Genomic DNA, 26,384 nt, shown 5'->3' with positions numbered 1-26,384 from the left:
GCCGTAAACGGCGGTTTTAGCGAAGAAATATCCACACGGTGGACTAATTCAACCAAAAATCTTCATATCATGCCACGTCAACAATTATAACCGCTCATTTCCGGTGGACCTCATTAATATAGCACGTCTCTTGATGCATTATTGCAAGAATGAGGGGTTGTAATTGATGGCGTGAACCTGGTGCATGGAAAATAATCTTTTTGAAAAGAAAGGAGTAACGCAGGCGGCGCATATTGGTTCGTATTTAGATTGGTCCGCCAGATTGGCGGTAGGCCTGGAACGACTAGTACTTTTACGCCTTGGCGTTGCGAGCTGAGGCGAACGGGGTGGGCCACCACAAACGCGTCGCTGAATCGGTAACCGGTTTACGTCATCGTGTAGGTTGCGGGTACTCGCATCGCACAGCTCAGCGGACACCTATAAATATCTAGTACCGTAACAAATCACTTTAGAACTGACGTGGCAAAAGTCTATTGGAGTGATACGCGAGACCAGCGTCATTGACTAGTTGGCGCGCCAGCAGGAAGCGACACAGTAGGCTGTCGCAAGGGATTTGGGCCTCATAACTTTTCTGGACTATTGTGAGGTCACCGAGGGCCTCGTGGTTGCTTATGGCTAGGGAAATACGTGACTACCTTTATGCTACTACAGCATTCGGTTTTGTTCTTTGCATCTTGGGAGCCCCTGCCCCTATACTATCTTAAGATGAATTTTGATAAAAATCTGCCAAGCAGAGGTGAGGGAGATGGAGTTGCTTTTACGATTAGGAACCGAGACTCTAGATTGATTGCGGCAAGAGGCGACATTCCTTCAAGGCATCAATTATTGGGCCAGAGCTCCGTATTGTATGGAAGGGTATTTTCTATGTGAGACAGGTGTTAGGGGCTGGAAGCATCATTCTTGAAGGAGACTTAGCCGCGGTGATTAGATGGATATTGGACGAGGAAAGGAGGGGATCAGATCACCCGCTCCTAAGTGACATACAGTGGCTAGTGAGGAAGTGTAATACCTTTCAAGCTGTGCATGTTTACCAAGAGGCGAACAGAGTTGCTCACCGGGTCGTCTCATATGCTGCTTATCACTTCGGCGAGTTTCTTTGGACTCGGAGTATTACTGTTCTTTCTCCACCTAGCTACCTTCTTGCTTTTGACACTGCTGGCTGTGCTCACGTGAGATTAGTGTGAGCAGCCAATGTACAAAAAAAGAAAAAAAAGAAAAAAAAACTTGGCAGTGATGTTTTTTTTAGAAAAAAGAAAAAAGAGAAGTTGCTATATAGATAAAAAAAAAAAATTAAGAGAGTTTACGGATTACAACCATTATACCAAAACATAAAAGCAGACACACATTACATATATACAGAAGGCCAATACTCAAAAGTATAAGAAGCCCAAAGAAGCACTACCATGAAGGGGTAGCGAACATAAGCTTTGGCCTTTATAATCTTCAGAAACCATATGCTAAATAAGCTTTGGTAGTGGCTAGCTGATGAACTACTATTGAGCCACAAAATCCAGCTAAGAGAGCTGATTCAAACTGCCTTTGGCGGGCAGACGAGTTCGGTGCAATCCGTACTTGAAAATATGGCTAATAATTAATAAGAAAGCTCCTGTTGGATCGCAAAATAATTTAAACTCGAGCTTGGTTTCGGCATCCATTTATCTGAAGTTGCACTTGAGATAGGTCTAATCCTGAACAGTTGAGCTTATTTTGAACTTGAGCCAATGCCTGAATGTTTCCTCGATGTGACCGAGCCCATATTCCAAACCTTGACTCACTCCACTCAGCTCATTCTAGGACTGAATTCAGGAGTTTATTATGATTGAGTTACATGGAATAGGGATAAAACCATCATTGATCATGGAATCAGGTTAGAAACCAACAGTTGCAACATGCTGTAATTTGGGTGCATGTCAAGAAATTCTTTGCGAAATCGAACTGTTTTTTGTTTATTGATGGAAAGACGCCACCGATTTAGATGGCATGATTTGTTTTATTGGATTCGAGGATCTAGATTACTTCCAGAGAAAAGTTATTAACATCATATAGTCGAAAATCGTAACCAATGCTATTATTTTGCAAACAAGGAGCATTCAAGAATGTGATTGGATGGTTAACCATTGTGCTCATGTACATTAGCTATGGAGTCATAGTAGGGTCGAGCCCTTTTGCATGTACCCATATAAAATTTATTGTTAACAATTTATTAAGGCACGAACGACAGAAGTCACGAGTTCTTAACACAAATTCACAATGGTCTATCTACTAGTTTATTTGGAAGGAGGCATGCTAAGATCCAACTGGTTATGTTTGACACTACCTTATGACTTGTATCTGGGTATTGGAACTGTATTCAGTCTTCCCACCAAGATTCAAAATATTTAGAAGCCTGATCTGAAGGATTATCAGATCAGGAGCCCATGTAGTTACTTAACACCCTTCAAGCTTATCATAGGAACCTCCACATACAAGAAAAATTCTAGAGGCAGAAGTCAAGGATGTTATGGTGTAAAGATGGTGATGCAAATACCAAATAATTATATAGATCAACCATTTTGAGGAGGCGTCGCAACCACATCAGTATGATACGCAATCCACAAGGAGGATGGAAGGAAGATGAGCAGACTATTAGAGATTTAGTCCTCAACAATTTCCAAAAGAGATCGGATCGACAACCATATCAGCCTCAAAATTTGTTAGCGCCCTTATCCACCCAAATCACACGTGAACAATTGATCGCGGGTGATAGAGAATAAAATAGATGGTATTATTTAGATTTCTTGATTTTGTAGTGCGTTGTGCAGTTCGTAAATTTAAACCCTAACAAATATGGCTTGAAGAAGACTGTTACGATTTTAACATGAATTTCATTGATTTCCAACCTGTTGATTAAAGACTTTGATGCAATGAAAAAGAATTATACATGTATTTTGAAGCCAGCCATATCTATCGAGACTGGAATTGCTCGGCAGATTGGATGACTGCGGCTACGTTAGCAGAAAACATCTAGTTTTCACCAAACGACAGGCTTCTAGCTGAGTTCTTTTTTTTTTTTGGTATATCGGCTGGTCACACTGATTTTGCATGAGTACAGTCAATTACATCACTGGCAAGAAGGCTATACAAAAAAAAAAGAACAGAAGCCTGCTGGGTCTAAAGAAATTCTCCAGAATGATGGGCATCAAATAAAACAATCTAATCAGCAGATTTGTTCGCCTCCCGAAATATATGCCTGACCTGGAAAGCACGATACTCCCGCAGCATCTGTCGTGTGTCGCCTAGGAGCGGATGCTCTGCCTTCTCCCGCCTCTCCTCTAATAAGTGCTCAATTAACGAGACTGAGTCCCCCTTCAAGATGATATATCCAACCTCTAATACATGTCTCACATAGGAGAGTCCCTCTCATGCTATCCTGAGCTCCATCCCAAATGCTAAAATCTCGAAGGAACGATAATCCTCACAATAATCAATCTGGAGCCATGGTCCCTAATTACAAATGCCACTCTAGTACTATCATCACTAGCAGGCAGACTTTCATTGAAATTCACCTTAAGATGACCAGAGGATGGGGCCTCCCAAGCCTCCAGCTGAGTTTTTAAAACGTTATTTGATGACTCTAGTAGTGTAATACACTACATATCCTAGTTTTAGCTAGGGGTGGCAAAATATGACCCGACCCGCCAACCCGACCCGTGTTCGACCCGCCATAAACAGGTTTGGGTTTAGCCTAAACAGGTTCGGGTCGTAAACAGGTCGACCCGTTTAACCTGTTTATTAATTGGGTCGGATACGGGTTTTAGATGTCTGACCCGTTTAAACCGTTTAATCCGTTTAACTATTGGGTAGGTTAAATAGGTCTAAACAGGTTAAATGGGTTAAACGGGTTAAACGGGTCTAAACAGGTTAAACGGGTCTAAATGGGTCTAAACAGGTCAGGTTGGGCAGGTTAAACAGGTTGGGTTGGACAGATTAAATAGGTCTAAACAGATTAAACGGGTCAGGTTGGACAAACAGGTTAAACAGGTCGGGTCGGGTTGGGTAAACAGGTTACCTGTTTATTAAACAGGTTAAACGGGTCGAGTCGGATTACCTGTTTAATAAACAGGTCAGGTTCAGGTTTGTAATTCCTGACCCGTTTAATAAACAGGTCGGATTCAGATTTATAGTTTTCTGACCCGACCTGTATTTGACCCGACCTGTTTATGCCTGACCCGACCCGATTGCCACCCCTAGTTTTGGCACAGCTTTTATGTATTATCAAAAAAACGAACGGCCCTGATCCACCCACGTCAAACCAAATCCGTTCTCGACTGCGAGTGGCTCAGCTGTGGGGAGGGGAGGCCATCAGGCCACGGAGATCTCATACTAGGACTAGGAGCGCTCATCCAACGGGTGAGATTCTTTCTTTGAGAGCAAGGGGAGTCCAAGTCCAACCGGGAAGAAAAGTATCCCGGGCCTCGGGTCCCTTCGGCTTCTATAAATAAATACCTGGAGATCTCCTTGCTGCCCATCGACCCCATATATTTTTCTTTCCCTGCATCGATTTCTTCTCCTCGATGGCGAATCAGGGCGAGGCCGCCTCTTCCGATTCGTAAGATTTTTTTATTTCATTTGTCTTTTTGGGTTCCTTTATTGAGGGTTAGGGCTTTGATTCATGAGTTTTCATTTTTTTTTAAAAAAAAAATCGTTAAATTAATCGCAGCAAGGGCACGAAGAGGGATTTCAGTACTGCGATTCTTGAGAGGAAGAAGGCCGCGAATCGATTGATCGTGGACGAGGCTGTCAATGACGACAATTCGGTGGTCTCTTTGCACCCAGAGACGATGGAAAAGCTGCAGCTTTTCCGTGGCGATACGATCCTGCTGAAGGTAGCGGTTTTATTCTTTGTGGTTATTATTATTTTTAAAATTCTTAAAGGTATTGTTCTTTGTTTTTTTTTTTGGGGTATTGGAAATCTAGGGTTTTGTGATGGAGTTAAGGAAGTATTTCGTGGGCAGAGGTTCGAATCTGTCAGATTTTCGGAAGATCAGATTTATTTTTTTTTGTTGATGCCTTCGTTAGTAGTTGGATCTGTTGATCTATAAATTTTGTGCCTTCATCACCACTTCTTGGGATAGCTGAAGAAAGATGGGTTTTTTTAGGATCTTGAGTTTTCAGTTATAGAGACCTTCGCCTTATAGAAAAATCGCATGTTTTCTTTCATCTCTTCTGGGAATTAGGGTTTCGTTCTAGTGTCTTTATTTCCGATTAAATTTCCAAGCTTCAAAACTCACAATATCTGTGGTACGGGACATACCACGGATAGCTTTTCAATTTTTTCAAGACTTACAGATATCTGTGGTATGATACGGGATCCTTCAAATTTTTGAGGAAATTTAAAGATCAATGAATTTTGTTTGATATATTTGTTTCTGAGTTTTGCTTTTGTGGTGCGACTGTCTAAATTTTACTTGTTAATTGAATAATTTTAGGGCAAGAAAAGGAAAGATACTATTTGCATCGCACTTGCTGATGATGCGTGTGAAGAGCCTAAGATAAGGATGAACAAAGTTGTTAGATCAAATCTCAGGGTTAGGCTTGGTGATGTTGTTTCTGTCCATCAGTGCCAGGATGTGAAGTACGGGAAGCGTGTCCATATTCTTCCCATAGATGATACCATTGAAGGTGTTACAGGGAACTTGTTTGATGCATATTTGAAGCGTAAGTTTAATTTTCCATATCATGCCGATCTATTTTATATTCTTTCTAAGTTCAAAATCATTCAATTTTTTTTTTCTTTTTTATAAAGACTTGCTTGATAATTTTGACTTCAAATGGTTATTGTTATTGAATTATTATATGAATTTCATTTAATCAGCTCTATGGTATTTAGAATGCTGCTGCATCAATGCACGGCCTGCATTTTGCTTTTGACTTGCATATCTGATATGATCATATGTACAAGTTTATATTGGCTGCTATTATCTACTAATTGTTTAGCCTTTTGAAGGAGCAGTGCCTTTTCCTTCAGCAGAGCAGAGTCAGTATGGTTTCTTACAATGATTGTTATTACTTATATCAAAAAATCCAACTTTTGTGCGGTTATGCATGCCTTTCATGGTGCAAACATCCTCTCCCCCTGTGAAATATTTGGTCCAACCTGTTAATTTGATCAGGGAGCTCCAATGGTGCTCACCAGTACAGGGAGCTAACATGTAGATGATTTGAGGGGGACGTTGCACCCCATTGTTGCTTGTGTTGTCTTGCATAGAAGGCATGCTAAAATACTATTAAAGAAGAAATCTTCCCACTATATAGTGCATGAAAGCCTTTGAGCGTCAAATATGATTTTCTTATATACCGTCGTAACTTGCTGACTGTAGGTAGATTGCTTTAGATATTGATTCCTTTTGCAATCACTTCCCTAAATTTGTCATAGCTCAGTGGTTATATGGGAGGGAGGAGTAATTGCCTATAGTAATTTGTGTTGATGAGAGAACTGGCACATCTCAAGTAAATTTGCAATGCTTATTCGGTGGTTTATGATGGCATTCATTTGAGTGGAACCAACTTCTAAGCTAGATATCTACTTCTGTTTTCACAAAGACAAACTGTCTTGCTACCTAAAAGAATTTGCAGATGTAACTTAGGTTATATTCAGTTTCGAATATCTGTATAAAACTGAATGCCAGTTTTGAAGATGAGAGAGGTGCTGAATGACTGGTGAGGATAACCTTTGCGCATAAAATGATGGCAATGCAGATGAGCATGTTGAGGTATGTTTGTTGCAAGTTGTTAATGAGTTTGCTAATGGAAGGGTGGGAATGGCACCAACAGTTGACATAGTGAGGTAAAACACTTTTAAATGGCACGCAGTGGAAAGGAAAGAAAAAATTATCATAAATAGTTGTAGAACTAACCACAGTGATTTATTCTATCCTGAAGGTGGAGATATGTTGGCTGAGGTAGGAGTAAGGAGAATCTCTGTGCATATCTTGTCGTTGAGTTAAGATGTTGAATAAATAAATTTTATTAATGTATTCTGTCCTCCAAGGTTTTCTATTATTAGTTGAATCTTAAGATCCTATACTGTCTAGTGTAACTTGTTAGTGATGATTGATAATTATTCTTTTCCTGGTGCATCACCTATCTTAAAGGTTCTTTTTCTAATTTTTGACCTTCTAATTGAGATAAAATTACACATAGTAGGATGAATTCTTTTGTGAGGGTTTTGCGTTCACTTTTTGCAATAATTGGCCAAAGAAAATTTTAATGATGCTTTTGATCTTGCATGTGCAAGGGAAGTTGCATGTTTTAGAGGAGCTTGTGTTAGTTCTTCCTTTATTATTTTATGTTCTATAATCTTAAATAACTTATGACTCAACTTTGAAATCTAGAAGAACAGTTCAAGGATATAAACAGCATATTCTGTTGACTGCTCTTCTTGGGAAGCTAGAAATGACCAAAAACTTTGATTATGTTATTTGTTGAGGGATCATGGAGAAGATTTCCAGGATTTCTCTTTCTACTGTAATTAAACATTTTTCACTCTGTCTGTTAGAAACCATTTATTGGTTGAGTAGTATGCAATATTTTATGAGATGTTACACTGTACTTATTGCCTGCCTGACCAAATAACTTTCTCAAGCTTCATTTGAATGTTCTTTCACTATTAATATGCTTTTAGGGATTAAGTGATATAGGAATTCTTGTGAGTAACCACCGGTGGGGGGGTGGGGCGGGGCGAGATTTCTCATTTTCAGGTCTGGACAAGGTGAATTGCAGTTTTAGTAAGTTAGAATTTAGAACCTTATGTGAGATTAATTCTTTCCTTTACTCTCCCCCTTTACGTAAAAAGGACAAAGTTGTAAGAATTTGAATGTGATTTTATATTGATTTACAAGGCATCATTTATTTGAAATGAGTACTAGTTGGTATTTTTCAATATCTGGGCATAACATTGGTCACAGCCATCTGCATTTTTTTTTTTTTTTGCTTCAACCCATTAGTTAATGCGATTCTGCATTGTGTATCTCTCTTCTGAAAGTACTGTATAGCACTATATGAATATGATATTTGTTTGGGAGTTTGCAGTCCTGCTGGATGCATTGTGCAATCACTATCATTCCTTCTTAATGAAAATATGTTGGTAGCATTCACGGACCTTTTGTACTTGCTAGATGTTTTATCTTGACCTTTTATTTTCCCATATGTGTTGCAGCATATTTTCTGGAGGCATATCGCCCTGTAAGGAAAGGGGATCTTTTTCTTGTTAGAGGTGGAATGCGAAGTGTAGAATTTAAGGTTATAGAAACCGACCCACCCGAGTATTGTGTTGTTGCTCCAGACACAGAGATCTTCTGTGAGGGGGAACCTGTGAAAAGAGAGGATGAGGAAAGACTTAATGAGGTAGGATACGATGATGTGGGTGGTGTCCGAAAGCAGATGGCTCAGATTCGAGAATTAGTTGAGCTTCCACTAAGGCACCCTCAACTTTTCAAGTCTATTGGTGTAAAACCACCAAAAGGAATCTTGCTGTATGGGCCTCCTGGTTCTGGGAAGACACTCATAGCCCGAGCTGTTGCAAATGAGACTGGAGCATTTTTCTTCTGTATCAATGGCCCTGAAATTATGTCAAAACTAGCTGGAGAAAGTGAAAGCAATCTTAGGAAGGCTTTTGAAGAAGCTGAAAAAAATGCACCATCAATTATTTTTATTGATGAGATTGACTCCATTGCTCCTAAGAGGGAGAAAACCCATGGAGAAGTTGAGAGGCGTATTGTTTCTCAGCTCTTGACTTTGATGGATGGTTTGAAATCTCGTGCGCATGTAATTGTCATCGGTGCTACCAATCGGCCCAACAGTATCGACCCAGCTCTCAGAAGGTTTGGGAGGTTTGATAGGGAAATTGACATTGGTGTGCCAGATGAAGTTGGACGTCTGGAAGTTCTTCGCATCCATACAAAGAACATGAAGCTTCTTGAAGATGTAAGACCATTGATTGTTCCTTAATTTTTCACAGTTTTTCATCCTTTTCTCAAAGTTTTTCTTGAGTTCATGGTGGTGATTGATGTTCTATTGCACATACAGGTTGATTTGGAAAGAATTGCCAAGGACACGCATGGGTATGTCGGGGCTGATCTGGCTGCTTTGTGCACAGAAGCTGCTCTTCAGTGCATACGGGAGAAAATGGACATCATTGACTTAGAAGATGAAAGCATAGATGCTGAGATACTGAACTCTATGGCTGTCACCAATGAACATTTCAAGACTGCTCTTGGAACCAGTAATCCGTCTGCACTCCGAGAAACAGTAAGTGCGTTGCCCTTTTTGTTTCCCAGCATCTGCAATAATTAAGCGAGTACTAATATGACTGAATAACAATTTGTTTCCTTTGATGAGCAGGTTGTTGAAGTGCCCAATGTCAGCTGGGATGATATTGGTGGTCTCGAGAATGTCAAGAGGGAACTGCAGGAGGTGTGTAGAAGAAATGATCTTATAGTCATTCTAGTGATTATGCTGTAGTTCCTCACTAATGCTCTTTTCTTTTGGTTTGTGTTCCCCATTTTTCCTTTTTTAAACAGACTGTTCAATATCCAGTTGAACATCCTGAGAAGTTCGAAAAATTTGGCATGTCACCTTCGAAGGGAGTCCTGTTCTATGGACCTCCTGGTTGTGGGAAAACCTTGTTAGCCAAGGCAATTGCTAATGAATGCCAAGCAAACTTTATCAGTGTCAAGGGTCCTGAACTTTTGACTATGTGGTTTGGTGAGAGTGAAGCGAATGTTCGAGAAATCTTTGACAAGGCTCGCCAGTCTGCACCATGCGTCCTCTTTTTTGATGAGCTTGATTCCATTGCTACTCAGGTTTGTTTTGACATGTATATAACAATTAACTGGTTTCTGACTTTTTATTCTTTTTCTTTTTATTTTTTGATTATTATATTTTGTGGTATTGCAGAGAGGGAGCAGTGTTGGAGATGCAGGAGGCGCTGCTGATAGGGTTCTCAATCAGCTGTTGACAGAGATGGACGGCATGTCTGCCAAGAAAACTGTTTTTATCATCGGGGCAACCAACAGGCCTGACATCATAGATCCAGCATTGCTCAGGCCAGGCCGTCTTGACCAGTTAATTTATATCCCCCTCCCAGACGAAGCCTCTCGTTACCAGATATTTAAAGCTTGCCTAAGGAAGTCCCCTGTTGCAAAAGAGGTGGACCTGGGGGCTCTTGCCAAGTACACTCAAGGCTTTAGTGGGGCAGATATTACTGAGATTTGCCAACGGGCTTGCAAATATGCTATTAGAGAAAACATTGAGAAGGTAAGTTTCAGCCTTGGGTCTAATTAGAGCAACTTTCATATGCTTTTTGGGGACTTCTTGACGTAATCAGTTCGATTAAAGTTGCATTTTCCTGTTCTCTCTTTTTTTTTCGGTTCAGGTTTTTGTGCATGATGCACCTGATACTAAGTATTTCTGATTATGTGGAACGTTATACTTAGAAAACCAGCCTTATCCCATTAATTTGCTGCCTATGTTGCATTGTTTTCCTCCTAGTCCGTCCCATGAAATCCTGCAATTACTTCACACTATCCCATTTCCAATTCTCCCTTTTTGATCCTATCTATTTGCTCTCTCTCTCTCTCTCTCTCTCTCTCTCTCGCTCTCTCTCTCGCTCATGGAAGGAACATATTTAGGTGACCTTCTAACTTCTCAGCCTTGTAATCTGGTTCACTGACTTCTTGGCCGGATATGCAAAAGACCATTGTGTTTTTTGAACGGATGTCCATGCATAAAACTTTGAAGCCGTCTATGGGAGTTAATATTATCTCCTCTCTGAATGCTGTAGGATATTGAAAGGGAGAGGAAGAGGAGCGAAAATCCAGAGGCTATGGAGGAAGATGATGCTGATGAAGTTGCAGAGATCAAAGCTGTTCACTTCGAAGAGTCAATGAAGTTTGCCCGAAGGAGTGTCAGTGATGCTGACATACGGAAATACCAGGCTTTTGCGCAAACTTTGCAGCAATCGAGGGGCTTTGGAAGCGAATTCCGCTTCTCAACTGAGTCGGACACAGGTGCTGGGACTATTGGATCTGATCCATTTGCTACGTCAGGTGCTGGCGCTGATGAGGATGATCTATACAATTAAATTATGAACATGCAGTCACGCACCGTTCTACCATTTATCTTTTGTTAAATGTTGCAACTACTTATTCAATTATTAATATGTTAGGATGGCTTATGGGGCAACGGATTCAGGACTTAACTGGCCTATTTAGAATGGAGTTTAACAGAAATTCTTCGGTTTACGATGTATATGGCCTTTGGTGCCCTACAAAACTCAATGCCGAAATTTCAGATTTTAGTAGCTTAAATTGTTTTTGTTTTTTGCATTTATGAAGTCATAACTATCTCGCTGCATATTCTTCTCTAATTTTAAGACTTGTTCGATGCTTTCCTGTTTTCAAATGCTCATGCATCTCAATAGTCTGAGATTAGAACAAGTGATATATTGAATCTGGCCCATAAGGTAGTAGCACATACTGTTATCGATGGACGGTAACTAGCTCCGAGCCATAACCTTTTGAAACGAGGTCCGATTGGCGCTTTTTCGCTCAGTGATACTGTCATTGAGAGCAAATGGAAAAGCTCAGCTAATGTTGGTTGTATGAATTAGCGTGCCATGATTCAAGTCTCCAGCCAGTTGATTTTTCAGTTGCATAACTTTGGTAAAGTCGAGTGCACTAGACGAAGTTAATTGAAGGGACAATGTCATCCAGATCGTGTCATAGAGCTTCTGACATTCTTACAGCTAGTATGATCTGAAAATCATGGAGTTCCTTAGATGCCCACTTCATGCTTGTGAATGGAGATTTCTTCTTCTTCTTATTATTATTATTATTTGTTGGGGGTGCTAGGGTGGGACAAGAGTAGGTTTTGGGGTTCAGCAATGGAGAAATCAATTTAAATTAGAGTATCACATGGTCGGAAAAGTTTTAGTTAAAGAGTCGCTGATTCCACATTAAATAACAACAACGCAGCTTCTTGTATGTCTGCCGTTACAGGGAAGACAAACAAGTCCAAGTTTCTTCAAGCTATCAACTTGAACCTGAGACCTCTTCATTAAATAGAGTAGGTTATCGAACAAAGTGCAGTTTTGGTCTGAAATTTGCTGTATTTTGATTTTTTTGAATGTATCCAAATTAAATATATATAAACCATCTATTTCAGGCAAAAAAAAAAAGAAAGAAAAAAAAAAAGAGAAGAAAAGAAAAGAGGCTGTCTTCTTTGACTGCCATGCGCATATAACCCAGCGTCAAATACGTTCCCATGATTTGTCCCAACCAATGACGGGCCCAGGTATTGTAAGGAACCCAGTCCGAGGCGTACAGAAGATCCGGCCCGTTAAGAGCCTGCTGGTTCTTGGTACAATGCTTTGTACTTATAACCCGAAAATGTCGCTAAAAGTCGTGCCAACCCGGTCGATTTTGCCATTACAGCCCTTCCGGGGACACGTAGCACTATTTTCCTGCGCGGACTTCCGGTTCTTATCACCTCGACGGTGAACGAGAGGTGGGCGGCTAAACGCTCCCACCCTTCTCTTCCTGCTATCGAAATGGTGCTCCGACCACCGACAGCCCCATCAACGAATTGCTTTCCCAAAAGGGGTACTCTGCTAATCTTTCCTACTTAACTTTTTTAGATGAATTTCTCGATAACGCCTCGATATTCTGTGCCCCTCCTTCCTCCTCTCGATTCTTATTGGTACTTCTTTTGTTTGGCTCTATCTGATAATTTGAACCGTTAATGCTAATTGAGATCGTTGCTGGATTCTATTTTGTTCTTTTGTTTGTGTTTCTGGAATTTGATTCATGTTCAATTCTTTGTTGGCCTTTCCGACGTCAACACGCATAGTTTGCCGGATTTTGGTGAAGCCCGTCTCTCGACATATGCGATACGATCGATATAATGCGAGACCGAGGGGAGTTGGGCGTTACCTATCCCTCCCGTTGGCATCTCAAAGTAGACTTATTCTCGAATTATTCTTTCTCGGGAATGCAGGTATTGAGATTCCGATGGGTTATAATATATAGTTCGGAGAGGTTTTCGACGCTGTATGCTGAAGCTGAGGAGAAATGATGCGAAGCAATGGAGCTTCTTAATTGAAGTGGGACCAGGAAGAGAGGGAGTCACTTGGATGCAACTCAAGAGTTGTGTGCTGGGGATGGGATGGGAGAGCAGGTTTTTTTCATGATCTGATTGGAGTGAGGAGGACAAGTTTATTCTAGAAGATTAAGGTAGTTGGAATCATGGAAGAAAGGTTATTAAGAAAGATAAACTTTTTATATATCTATGTTTTGTAAATTGGATGGTCCATGACTCAGACTAGAATGAGTAGGATTAGTTGCAATAGAGGAGAAAAAAAAGGTAGCTGCTGCAACTTCTTGACTTTTCTTTGGTCATGCCTAGGTAGCTTGAACTTGCTAATGTTTTCATCTGGTTTTACCTAAGTTTCGTGGGCTGGAAATGGGTGTAATATATGTTCTGTCACAGTAGCAGGGAAACCATATATTATTAGGGTGCTTTTGGTTCGCGACTGGAATCGGAATCGGAATAGATCGGAATGAGGATCGGAATGGCCATATCCTCCGACGTATTTAATTCGTGACTGGATAAGAATCGGAATTGGAATGTGATTTGCATACTAGGAAAGAGTAGGAATTGAATTTTGGGGGTTTGGGGTGTTCTTATTCCCCTCCGGAATCGGAATGGGAATCGGACTTCCCCCAACTAAATTCTTATTCCAAAATCCAACTCTTCTTAACCAAACATGCCCGGATGCCCAAAAAGTTAGGATCATCCTAGAACGAAATAAAAACAACTCCAAATGCAGCACAAGAATTAAACAAAGAACATTTTTTATCCTTTTTCTGAAAATAATAAAAAAAGAGGTTTGTATATAAAAACCATCATACAAGGAATTATTGATTTATTGATGCTGAATTAATTGAAGCAAGGACAGTCTTGATTGAATATGACAGAAATAGAACAAGTTTGACGATGTGGGTATAGAGGCGTTGCAGGTAAGTGGCTGTATGAATGTATCTAGGTCTTGCCCTTGGATCATGGATACATTGAGTACAAGGGAAGATGGCCCTTTTCTTTTAACCGTACTCACTTCAGTTAGTCCAACATGTAAGAGAATAACTTTTGATTTCAAAAGTATATATCTTGTTTATGTTTTGATATCTTTCTTATGGATTTTTTTTCATAGTGAATTTCTTTCAGACTTTTGCACTTAATTTAATTTTTTCCACTAATTTGTACTTGTTCCTGATAATAATATTTATGCCTTGAAGCCATTATAATTTCAAATTTCAAGGTACAAGGTGCCAACAATCCTTCTACAGGGTCTCCATTTCACTTTAATTCACACGGAAGGACACAAAAAAATCACCTGGTGTCCTCTGCATTACCTGAAACTGCTGCATCAGTGATAGTTTCTGCCATTGCTGTGAGTGCTGCAGCGGCACTTCTTGCAAGGACAAAGAAAGCTTCTGACCCCACCGTGGTGTGTTCTCTGATCATCATGTAACATGGATCCTGTTGTTTGCATTGTTATTTCCCTAACTACATTATCAACTAGGCAGAGCTCTTTAAAAATTTGCGAAGATTGTGCTGGTTCTGGTATTTGTGCTGAATGTAATGGAGAGGGATTTGTACTTAAGAAACTGTCAGAAGACAGTGCTGAGAAGGCAAGAATGGCTGCAAAGAACATGGCCACTCGATACACTGCAGGGTATGCCAGACTTTTCACTGTCCTCCACACAGCATGCTTATGAAACTCATACCTGTTTTGGTTCTTCAGGCTTCCAAAGAAATGGAGTTACTGCTCGAAATGCTCTTCAGCTCGGTCTTGTCGTACGTGTGGAGGGACTGGGAGAGTAAGCTGGTAAGCCTCTTCAGATTGGGTTATAACCAAGTACTATAGTCTCGATCGTGTGTTTGTTGTGAACATATATATCCTATGCATGACAGCCCTGTAAAACATCAAATTACAATGGATTTGAAAAATTTCTTTGCCAAGCAAAAAGATATGTGAAGTGGATGGATTGTTGATTTATGATATACAGCATGTAGGTTACATTGTTTCTAGCTGGTCCTGCTTTATGTCTCCTGTAAAAGTTTAACAAGACCCTCTTCATTACACATGCAAGGATATCTTCCTTCCTCAAAAACCTGACACTACTTGGAAAGCAAACATATCATCATAATTTATTTTGCCCAAGAAAAGAATCATACTTTCATATTATTTCCTGTTAACATCTGGTTCCTGAAAGATCCCATATTCATTCTCAAACCACTGTCCTTACCCGAACATCATCAAGCACTCTGGCTCCTCTCTTCTTAACTCCATTTCTTACTTCCTTTATACGAAGAAGAGGAAAGTGTTGCCTGCTGTTGGTAGTTGCCGCTCTGGCTCTGCTGCCGATAGCCCGACATATTCTCCGAGATGCAACCTGACCTGCTGAAAACCAAGCTGAACTTGGTCGGAGAAGAAAGAATATATCCACTGCCATAACCTTCACATCCACAGCAGCCGGTGGATAACTGAAGACGATCCAAGTTCTTCACTCCAACCCAACATGCAATTCCTCCATGGCACATATTAAATTGGCAATATCACAAATCCAAGTGCCAAGCCTAAACAATATGAATTCATGCAACAAGAAAACAAAAATAAATAAGGTAGCATAGACTGGAGTAGAGGGAGAAGCAGTAATTGGGTTATCCTGAGCATATTTCTTACAAGATATGAGAAGGCTACGAAAGAGAATAATAAAATATGAAAGAGAGGATTCTGGGTAATCACCTGGCCAATGGAAATGGCGATGGCGACAGCATGGAAGACACATTCCAGGCTCTAGAGATTCTCGGACACTATTTCTGACTCTTATGGTTGTTTGTGAGATTAATTTAGCATTGCTCAGTTTGTAAAAAATAAAAACAATAATAATAAACTCCCTATGATGAACAAGAGGCTTATTTAAATATGCCTCTCAATGATAAATGCATTAACAAACTCGGCTGTAATTCAATTATAAGTAGATAATATGATCATATAAATATAATAAAAGGAAAAATAAAAATGTATACTAGATATACATTGTATTGCATCCAAGCAGAAAAAACTAATGCATAACTTTCTAGAATATTGATCAATAATACCTCTTAATTGGACTTGCTATACTATACTGCATCTTAAAAAGGCGTACATGCAATCTTTCTTCTTCTTTTTTTTTTTGGAGGTAAGAACGTATATGTATTCAAACATATTTTTTGCAGGAAAACTTATAGCAAACATTACTGTTGGCGAATGCAGTATCTGACATGAACTCTGGATAAATTTATATGTGCATTTTAAAGAAAAACAAGTGAAACAAGGTTACTTAGCAGTGGTTCGGAAAGAGTAAAAGATTAAAGGAAGTGTGTGGAAAATATCTTTAGCTTACTTTTATTTACTACTACACGGGCATGAGCTTAGCTGCTCTTGTTGAGTTTTCAAAGAAACATCACATGGTTCAGCAGTCTGTAGCCCCCACGAGGGCCTGCGCCTTCACATGCAATGCTTACAGACTAAAGCTAAACACTGTAGCTACTTTGTACTAATAACCACGGCAAAGCAACGCAAGCAAACCAAAAGAAAAAAGGAGCGACATGAAAGATTATGGTCTCAAACAAAAGAAGTATGTAAAAGATTTTCATATTGTCGCCGGGCGAGTTGGCTCACAAATTAACTTGGAGTTGGTGGGTGTTTTGTTCCGAAGATTAATGAACCAAATAAAGATTTGTCATAGTAGTATATGATAACAACATGCTTAAAATAAACATCATCTTGAGAGATCAAAAGCCTGAATTCATAATAATCCAGCGACAAGGAGGTAAATTTAAAGAGATCTGAAAGCATGCAGTACCATGGCCCTTTCAAGTCCAATCCTTTGGGAGTAACATGAATGACAAGCTGGTATGAGCTGTAATAAAGTGTTCCTTCTAATCAATTATCCTCTAAGGTCTCTTTTTATGGCTTTTGGTTCGGAAAATACCAACATGAGCTTCCTTATTTTTTTTCTTAGAAAAAGCTAATATTGGTCAAATCTGACCCGCAAGATTCTAAGAGCATAAATTCCAAGTAAATACAAAATGCAAGTCTCTTTCAAAAATGTTGGTGGAAAAATGGACCACCCCACAAATGTAATTATAGCACCCAAATCCATCAGCAAGCTCGAGCTCATCCTAAGTGATGGAGCTCTTCCGCTCTCGAGCTCATCCTAAGTGATCGGGCTCTTCCGCTCTCGAGCTCATCCTAAGTGATCGAGCTCTTCCGCTCTCGAGCTCATCCTAAGTGATCGGGCTCTTCCGCTCTCGAGACCAGAGAGCCGAGACCAGAGAGCCGAGACCAGAAGGCCGAGACCAGAAGGCCGAGACCAGAGAGCCGAGACCAGAAGGCCGAGACCAGAGAGCCGAGACTAGAAGGCCGAGACCAGAAGGCCGAGCACAGCAGGCCGAGCCCATGCCTTAGCCAAATATCCAATTTCCACCTAACCCTCTAAGGGACTTGACAACTCCTACGGCTTGCGACCTGCCACTATTTCCAAGCCATCAAGGCATAAGATCTCCGCAGGCGTTCGGCACGACCTGCCATTAATGCATGAGACTCCCTCAAGTCTCCGATGCACTCAGGCATTTAATGAACACGGCCCAAGACGATCTCCGGATCACTGAACCATCAGAGCGTATGGCTCTACCTGACCGTCGGTTCATTCGGTAATAAATGCACTTACCATCCACAGACCCCAGGCCCGCTACGGCCGGCGGTTCAACCACTTCAACAGGTCCGATCGACCGTGACAACTCCCTGGTTCCGGTCTGATTCGGCCCCGTTCTCCACTATGCCATAAATGGGCCAAATCGTGCCCAATTATCACAGACAGGGACAAATCCCCCGGTTACCTCCCAGGTAACGTAATCCCCTCCTATAAAAGGGAACCTGGGAGAACCAAGGGGAAGAGGACAACAAAAAAATGGAAACAGATCCCCGGGACTGAACCCGCCGGGAAACACAGACACAAGGGAGGACATCATCCTCTTCGTCTTCTTTATCTTATCCAAATGTTCTTGCTGTTTTCTCCACATACTCTCTCCACATATTGGCCCCCTTTGACTTAAGCATCGGAGGGCCGGCGCCGGGGAGCCCGGCCACCGGCTTTTTGCAGGACTTACACCCCTCCAGGAGGACGTCACCGGCCGGCGCGCCGCCGTCCGCCCTTCCGGTAGCGGAGCTCCTCCTCCCCCTGTCCTGGCTTCGTGGTAGCCCCCGGGTCCAATTTCCAGCAACAGTTGGCGCTAGAGGAAGGGACCGAGTTCGCTGCCATGAAGCTAAGAAGCAAAGGGGCTTCCAATGCCTCTCAACGTCCTCCACCTAGCCCGGAGCGTTCCGTCCGAAACTCATCACCTCCGACCGAGTCAGTTCATCAAGTTCGGCCGGAGCAGTTCGATGCCCTGGTACAACAGGTGCAGGCCTTGGCTACCGCTGTCCAAAGCCTGCAACCCAGGGGCATCCCAACGGCACCGCCTCCTCCGGCTCCAGTTCAACCGGAGCCCCCTACAAGCGGGTTTCCCCTTCGAGTATCATGCTCCAAGTCCCAAACGCTCAGCCCAAAATTCACCATCAAGATCTCCGGTAGATCAAGTTCCACAAGTCCAACTCGAGCACTTCGATGCGCTTGTGCAGCAAGTCCAAGCGCTAGCTATTTGCAGCCCAAAGCCTGCAACAAGTGGAGGCCCCTCCTGTGCCGCCTCCACGGAATCATGTGAAGCAGAGGAAGAAACTTTCTCCTGACTCCCGAGCCATCTCGAATCAGGCATGGCTCCCGCTGCAACGACGTATGTGGGGGCAACCAGTGAGAAGTAGTAGTCCAAGTCTCACGTCAACGAGTTGGGGGGAAAGAGAAATAAAAGCTGAGGTTTGGAGAAGGAAAGTTATGGAGCTTTAAAATGGGATTGTAAGCCTCTGTGACAAAGGGTACAGCCCCATTAAATCCCATTATCCTTCCAAGTCTTCTGTCTTCCGGCAGCAAGCAAGAAACCAGCATGTACTCCCTCCTTACGGGCGTAAGTCCTTGGGACGGCGCCCGCGACATTGCTCCCCTTTCAGAGCGTCGCCATCACTGAAGCCCCCGTCGAGCTCATGCAGACCGAGCTCAGAAACCCGAGCGCAAAACACCTAAAAAATCAAGCCAAAGAAGGCCGGTGCCGAACCAAGTCCTGAGGGACCTCGAAGCTCGAGAGTTATTAAAATATCTCCAAAAGGTACAGGACGCCACTTTGGCTTCAAATAAATTCAATATTTTATCTATTTTCAGGTTAGCCAACGAGCTCGGCTCGTTCTCCTACCCTGACCACGGTCAGGATGCCCTGCCACAGCGGGATGCCCCGATTCGTCGGGATGGCCCGAGACGTCGGGATGCCCCGGCTATAGGGACGCCCGAGACGTCGGGATATGAGTTAGCGGTCCTCTCTGACCGGACGAGCTCGGCTCGTGCTCCATCGGCTATGAGTTAGCGGTCCTCTCTGACCGGACGAGCTCGGCTCGTGCTCCATCGGCTATGAGTTAGCGGTCCTCTCTGACCGGACGAGCTCGGCTCGTGCTCCATCGGCTTCCACCGTCGAGCTCGGCTCGTGCTCCCCGAATATGAGTTAGCGGTCCTCTCTGACCGGACGAGCTCGGCTCGTGCTCCATCGGCTTCCACCGTCGAGCTCGGCTCGTGCTCCCCGAATATGAGTTAGCGGTCCTCTCTGACCGGACGAGCTCGGCTCGTGCTCCATCGGCTATGAGTTAGCGGTCCTCTCTGACCGGACGAGCTCGGCTCGTGCTCCATCGTCTTCAGCCAACGAGCTCAGCCCGCTCTTCTATTTTTGGATTTCTCTGCCGACGTCCCCAAAGAACGGAGTCCGAGCAGAGAAGCGTCTTCAGTCGCTTCGGCGTAAGGACGCACACGGTACAAGGTACCCATTCATTTAATATCTTTACATTATTTTATTCTTAGACTTTTCTCTGCCGACGTCCCCCAAAGAACGGAGTCCGAGCAGAGAAGCGTCTTCAGTCACCTCGGCGCAAGGACGCACACGGTACAAGGTACCCATTCATTTAATGTCTTTACATTCTCATTTATCTTTACTTGGATTCTTCTCTGCCGACGTCCCCAAAGAACGGACTCCGAGCAGAAAAAGCGTCTTCAGTCGCCTTGGTGTAAGAACGCTCACAGCACCAGGACGATCGATGACTGAACTACTTCCTTCGCCCGAGCCAAAAAGCAGCTCGGACTCGGAAGTCGGGGGGTAGTGTTGGTGGAAAAATGGACCACCCCACAAATGTAATTATAGCACCCAAATCCATCAGCAAGCTCGAGCTCATCCTAAGTGATCGGGCTCTTCCGCTCTCGAGCTCATCCTAAGTGATCGGGCTCTTCCGCTCTCGAGCTCATAGACCAGAGAGCCGAGACCAGAGAGCCGAGACCAGAAGGCCGAGACCAGAGAGCCGAGACCAGAAGGCCGAGACCAGAGAGCCGAGACCAGAAGGCCGAGACCAGAAGGCCGAGACCAGAGAGCCGAGACCAGAAGGCCGAGACCAGAGAGCCGAGACCAGAAGGCCGAGACCAGAAGGCCGAGCACAGCAGGCCGAGACCATGCCTTAGCCAAATATCCAATTTCCACCTAACCCTCTAAGGGACTTGACAACTCTTACGGCTTGCGACTTGCCACTATCTCCAAGCCATCAAGACATAAGATCTCCGCAGGCGTTCGGCACGACCTGCCATTAATGCATGAGACTCCCTCAAGTCTCCGATGCACTCAGGCATTTAATGAACACGGCCCAAGACGATCTCCGGATCACTGAACCATCAGAGCGTATGGCTCTACCTGGCCGCCGGTTCATTCGGTAATAAATGCACTTACCATCCACAGACCCCAGGCCCGCTACGGCCGGCGGTTCAACCACTCCAACAGGTCCGATCGACCGTGACAACTCCCTGGTTCCGGTCTGATTCGGCCCCGTTCTCCACTATGCCATAAATGGGCCAAATCGTGCCCAATTATCACAGACAGGGACAAATCCCCCGGTTACCTCCCAGGTAACGTAATTCCCTCCTATAAAAGGGAACCTGGGAGAACCAAGGGGAAGAGGACAACAAAAAAATGGAAACAGATCCCCGGGACTGAACCCGCCGGAAAACACAGACACAAGGGAGGACATCATCCTCTTCGTCTTCTTTATCTTATCCAAATGTTCTTGCTGTTTTCTCCACATACTCTCTCCCCTGCTCTCTCCACATATTGGCCCCCTCTGACTTAAGCATCGGAGGGCCGGCGCCGGGGAGCCCGACCACCGGCTTTTTGCAGGACTTACACCCCTCCAGGAGGACGTCACCGGCCGGCGCGCCACCGTCCGCCCTTCCGGTAGCGGAGCTCCTCCTCCCCCTGTCCTGGCTTCGTGGTAGCCCCCGGGTCCAATTTCCAGCAACAAAAAATCTTGTCAAATCCTCGATCAAAATATTCTAGGGAGAGCTCATTGACTAAAGAAGTCAGCAATGTCAAGTATAATCCTATTAGGACCGACCAGTTGAGAGCTTTAGGTGTGCAATGGAAAGAAATATCAAAGAGAACAAAGTAGCATTGCAGGCATGCAGGTTTTTTTTTTTGTGTAAATGTCAGTCTGCATCAAAAGTACCGGTCCTCTAAGGACACTCTTCTTAAAACTACTTGCAGTGCCTTAAAGGAGAACATCACTTTGCAGAACTAAGTGCAATTCATGAAGTCCTAAAAAGTAAGCATCTGAACTTATATGAAGACCAAACTAATTCCAGTCCGGTGCATGTGTGTGTGTGTGTGTGTGTGTGTGTGTGAGTGAGAGAGAGAGAGAGGAGCATATGTTATGCACTAAGTGAACAGTTACAAAGGTATATGTGTATGTTTGAGTTACTGTTATGTCTCTCTTTTTGTTTTTTGAGAAATTGAGTTACTATAATTTCTAACATACATAATATGATGTGTTAGAATGTATAAAGCATTTTAAACACACAAAAAAATGTTCCAGAGGCCGAGTGTGCATGCTTCCATTGTATATATTCAGAGTCAATTTATACGTGAAGAAGAGGGGTGGAATTCACTTTACAGACACCTCTCTGTAAGATGTCCTGAGGGGTCCCTCCACCTTACATACAAGTATTAGCAAAATGGATATACCTTATGCTGGGTGCATGTGCATGTGTCATGGATAAGTGTTAACTAATTAATGGTAAACCCTGCCTTGCCCTTCTTTTTCTTTGTTGCTTTCATTCTAAGGGCATTTCCATGTCTCAAGTCTTTTCTTCCACTGATAAGCTCTTTCAGAAGGCTCAAAAATGATTTTCCTGCACCTTGTCTGACTACATTTTTCTTTTTGTTTTTCTGAAAAAAGAACAAACAATGAAAAGAGAGGATGAAATAGTACAGCTAGAAAAGAAGTAGAAGAAATAGCGGCCGATATACTCGAAACTTGTCAATGGGAATTCACACATATTCAAGAGGATGAAATATTGCATTCTTGAATGCAACTTATATGCCCGCAAAACTTGTAGCTATACAACCATGCATATACATGCAACGGATTGGAATACTTATTTGTTGTTCCGTTATATTGATCTCTTGAACACATTCAAGTTCTTTTTTTTCCCCCCATAACTTAAATCTTAGATATAAGTTGGAATCTGTCACTCTGATTGATTCAAATTCTGTAAAAAAATTAGTAATCTTTTTTTAAGGTGTCCACTGCTACAGAAATACAAATATCCAAAAGGATCACCAGACCATTCATCCAATATAACCCGTATTATCATTTGCAGATGTACTAGAAGTTTCACAGATAGACAAGGAAACCCGGAAACAAATATTCTTTTGATGCAATTAAAGATTGGACAACCCATCATCCAATCATTAAGAAATGACAGTCGATAACAGCTCGATAAGCCTGCAGTCCGACGCTCAACAATCTAGCAATGGATGCATGCTTAAAAGTATGATCAATGGTGATATATATATCTGTGGGATTATCATTGCAATAATGTAGTATGCTTGATCTACAAAGCAAGAAGGGCATGGAATCATTCTTAGCAGGAAAATTAAATGCTTTGCAAGCTCTCATTCTCTTAGACAAAAAGCTTAGGTGGGTTATTCCTCCCCTTTTATCAAAAAGAAATGCACAATGGGAAGATCAAGAGAAACCTATTTCTCCTTTTATGATGTTCCTTAGCTTGATGGGGTTCATACGCCAAAGCTGCAGAGCCCAATAATCCATCTGCAGGATTAATTAACTCAATCATTGTGAAAAATTAACCTCAAGAAGTTCACTGAAAAAAAGTTCCCGGAGCCGAATGCCAGCATCTAACAAATTAGGCATAACAGGTCTCTGGCCCTTCTTGTTTCCTTCAATAAAATTTCCCTTGATGCAACATATATTTCAATAAAAATTCAAGGCCACCAAGAGATGAAACCAAACTGTGGTGATACTGGATCAGCTATATTACCTGCAGTAGTGGATGGATACTCACTGGGAGTGTGCCCTTGCCTCATGTAGCATCACCCTTCCTCCATGATATTCTCTCCTTGATTCCCTAAAAGCTAACATCCAAAGGGCCACAAATGAAGAAGAAGCTAGCAACCAACCTAAAGAATCAAAACTTTGGCACCAAATAAGCACAACTTATTCATAGAAAGATCAAGCATAAAATTATAGGCAAGGTTTATATAAAATCCATCCTCCACTCGTGGACTAAAACGATGGAATCATATTGTGATTCTCATAGACAACGCATTTGAATCTCTACCGAAAATAGGAAAAAATATATAACACAAATCAGCTCAAGGGAATAGTGAGAACCTGGAATTTATCTTGCAGGATTAGCAATTAATCTACTTTGCTGAGGGCATAGCATCTCAAGCCTCAAATACCCATTCTAAATACTCCATCAATCAGGTTATTCTCTTCCAAAGCAAAAAATCAGGTTATTCTCTTTATACTCCGGCAGTAAGGTAGGAAGTTAAAAACAAGAAGGAATAAGTACTCCTATAGACAAACAAACAGTCCCAATAATTATATGACAAGAAGGACATAAAGAAATCCAACCTCGGTGGAGTGGGTAAAGAATGGCAGTGGAGGCAGCATCTTCTTCCAGATCGCATATATAGTCGCTTATTGCTGATGCAGCATCATCAGGATTCCCATTTGGGACCATGTCACGATCTCGGATCGCCCAGCCCATGTGAATCTTGATGATGCTACACCCGCAAACACCGACTGTTTCCGTCCAAACCCATGCAGTAGCGTTGCATCCAAATGAGATGGAGAATAAAAGTCAATAAAAGCCAAAGTCTATGTCTGGATATTGGTCCAAAAGAAGAGATGGCAGCAACAAGAAGGTAAAAATGAGATCTATTCCATCTATTCTATGCACAACTAATGAACACAAGAATCCAGTCCAGTCGTGCAGTAACCTCCACAAAAGTCCGGATTCTAGCTTGCATGGTGCCGCCGCCACCGAAATCCAAGGAACAAGGAGATCCAAGTCCTGAAGTTATTATTTTCTCCCCTCACCTCTTCTGGAGAGACCGAGGACTAGGAACAGATAGATACGTTTCAAAATAATAATAGGGATCATACAGGGAGTAAAAGAAGAAGGATAACAAACGACTAGAGCGAAATATAAGAGAAGAAGGCTGCCTGATTCCGGCCAAGAACCGGCTGGATCCTCACTTTCCGCCCGAGATCTGACATGTCTCCACCTAAAAAGCCATGGTCATCTAATCAAGGATGGCCAGAAAAGGCAGCTGAGTGGCTGGAAGGAGAGAGCATGGGGAGACAGAGAGACAGTGAGAGAGAGAGAGAGAGAGAGGAGGATGGATAGATCATAGGGGGATAGCGAGAGGGAGAAGTTCAGGGGTATTTATAAATTGAGCCGCAGATCTGGGTGGTGATATTTCAGCCCCCATCTTACGATGGGTCCACGCACGCTTCTTGTTTCCTTGCAGCTGTAGTTTCTCCTTCCTTTCCTTGCAGCTGTAGTTTCTCCTTCCCCCCAGTGAACAACTGTAGATCTTTTGTAAGGCAGGAAGACAATTATTTCATTAAGTCGTAGATAAAATACAAAAAAAAATTTATACATATCTTTCTAAATATTAAAATTTACATAAATACCTTTCTAAAATTGATATTTACAAATATATTCTTATAAAATACTTGTTTTCCATATATACTTTTTATTTTACTTTTTTCTTGCATATATACCCACACCATCCAACGCCATCAAGAAATTAACGGTTTAAAATTAAAAATAACTGAAATATCCTTAATGGATAGATATATAAAAAAAATATTTATAAGGGTATATATGCAAATAATACTTCGAGAGGATATTCATGCAATTTTATATATTTAGAAGGGTTTACATGCAAAAACTTCTAATTTTATTTTTTTTATTTCAATCTGTTTTAACACTCGGATTTGTCTAATGCCTGCTCCTTAATGTTTTCTATAAAAATAGTGCTTAAGAAAAGATTGATTCGATAATTAGATAACAAAAAGATTTATGGAAGTTCTTTCACTAATCATGAAATTATTCTATTTTATTCTTCTTCATTTATAATAACTACTATATCTAATATTTATCAATTTGAAGGAAATTTATGTAAATTCTAATATTTAGAAGGGTATCTATGCAAATATTTAAGATTTTTTTTTTTGCCTGTATACCCTTCTAAATATATGAAATTGTATGAATACTCTCTAAAATTGCTATTTGCATAAATACCCTTATAAACTTTTTTTTTGCATGTTTACCTGCTAAAGGTATTTTCATTATTTCAAATCTAAATTGCTAAATTCTTAATGGCATTAGATGGCATGGGCAGATACGCAAAAAAAAAAAAAAAGAAAAAAAAAAGAAAAAGAAAGGTATATATACAAAACAAGTGTTTAATGAGGATATATATGCAAATATCAATTTTAGAAGAGTATTTATGTAAATTTTAATATTTAGAAAGGTATATATACAAAAAAAACCTAAATATAAAATACTTTATTTTGTATCTTCCAAACATCATGGTAATTTTTCAGTTAAAAGATGTGTGCTATTTTAGTATATAGCACATTTCCATCAATATTTTTGCTTTCATAAAATGTTATCGTAGGCTAATAGTTTTCTGAAAAATCTAGCTAGTATAAAATGATTTTGTTATATCGTCATTCTGTCATTGTAGTTATTAGTAGCTGTTATAATAGCATATAATAACTTGCACAGCAATAGCATTGTCATCTA

General features: G+C 41.7%; 2 protein-coding genes and 1 long non-coding RNA gene across 4 annotated transcripts; 2 read left to right on the top strand and 1 right to left on the bottom strand.

Annotated features, from left to right (window-relative positions):
• Positions 1–4,288: 4,288 nt before the first annotated feature.
• On the top strand, positions 4,289–11,348 carry LOC103707006 (cell division cycle protein 48 homolog). Its single transcript, XM_008791328.6, has 9 exons — positions 4,289–4,588; positions 4,700–4,865; positions 5,469–5,697; positions 8,198–8,964; positions 9,067–9,288; positions 9,382–9,453; positions 9,561–9,842; positions 9,937–10,296; positions 10,823–11,348. The coding sequence occupies exons 1-9, from the start codon at positions 4,554–4,556 to the stop codon at positions 11,120–11,122; spliced, it is 2,433 nt and encodes an 810-aa protein (XP_008789550.1). The 5' UTR covers positions 4,289–4,553; the 3' UTR covers positions 11,123–11,348.
• Positions 11,349–12,465: 1,117 nt separating this feature from the next.
• Positions 12,466–15,067, top strand: LOC103707007 (uncharacterized). 2 transcript variants are annotated; one of them, XM_008791331.6, is made up of 4 exons: positions 12,466–12,641; positions 14,385–14,545; positions 14,625–14,773; positions 14,843–15,067. In XM_008791331.6, the coding sequence occupies exons 1-4, from the start codon at positions 12,590–12,592 to the stop codon at positions 14,928–14,930; spliced, it is 450 nt and encodes a 149-aa protein (XP_008789553.1). In that variant the 5' UTR covers positions 12,466–12,589; the 3' UTR covers positions 14,931–15,067. The 2 variants fall into 2 exon arrangements, with proteins under 2 accessions (XP_008789553.1, XP_008789552.1); XM_008791330.6 differs by having other exon boundaries at positions 12,470–12,641; positions 14,334–14,545.
• Positions 15,068–20,893: 5,826 nt separating this feature from the next.
• On the bottom strand, positions 20,894–25,197 carry LOC149752760 (uncharacterized). The gene is made up of 2 exons (XR_016396719.1): positions 23,598–25,197; positions 20,894–23,368 (listed from the first exon to the last, which is right to left on the bottom strand). It is a non-coding gene; the product is annotated as an uncharacterized LOC149752760 (long non-coding RNA).
• Between the last annotated feature and the right edge of the window lie 1,187 nt (positions 25,198–26,384).

This window comes from Phoenix dactylifera, chromosome 10, assembly GCF_051530095.1.
Source record: "Phoenix dactylifera cultivar Ajwa chromosome 10, Ajwa_hap1_PhDact_Kaust_v1.1, whole genome shotgun sequence".
In the NCBI taxonomy this organism is placed as follows: Eukaryota; Viridiplantae; Streptophyta; class Magnoliopsida; order Arecales; family Arecaceae; genus Phoenix; species Phoenix dactylifera.
This window is presented reverse-complemented; position numbering and strand designations above follow the sequence as displayed.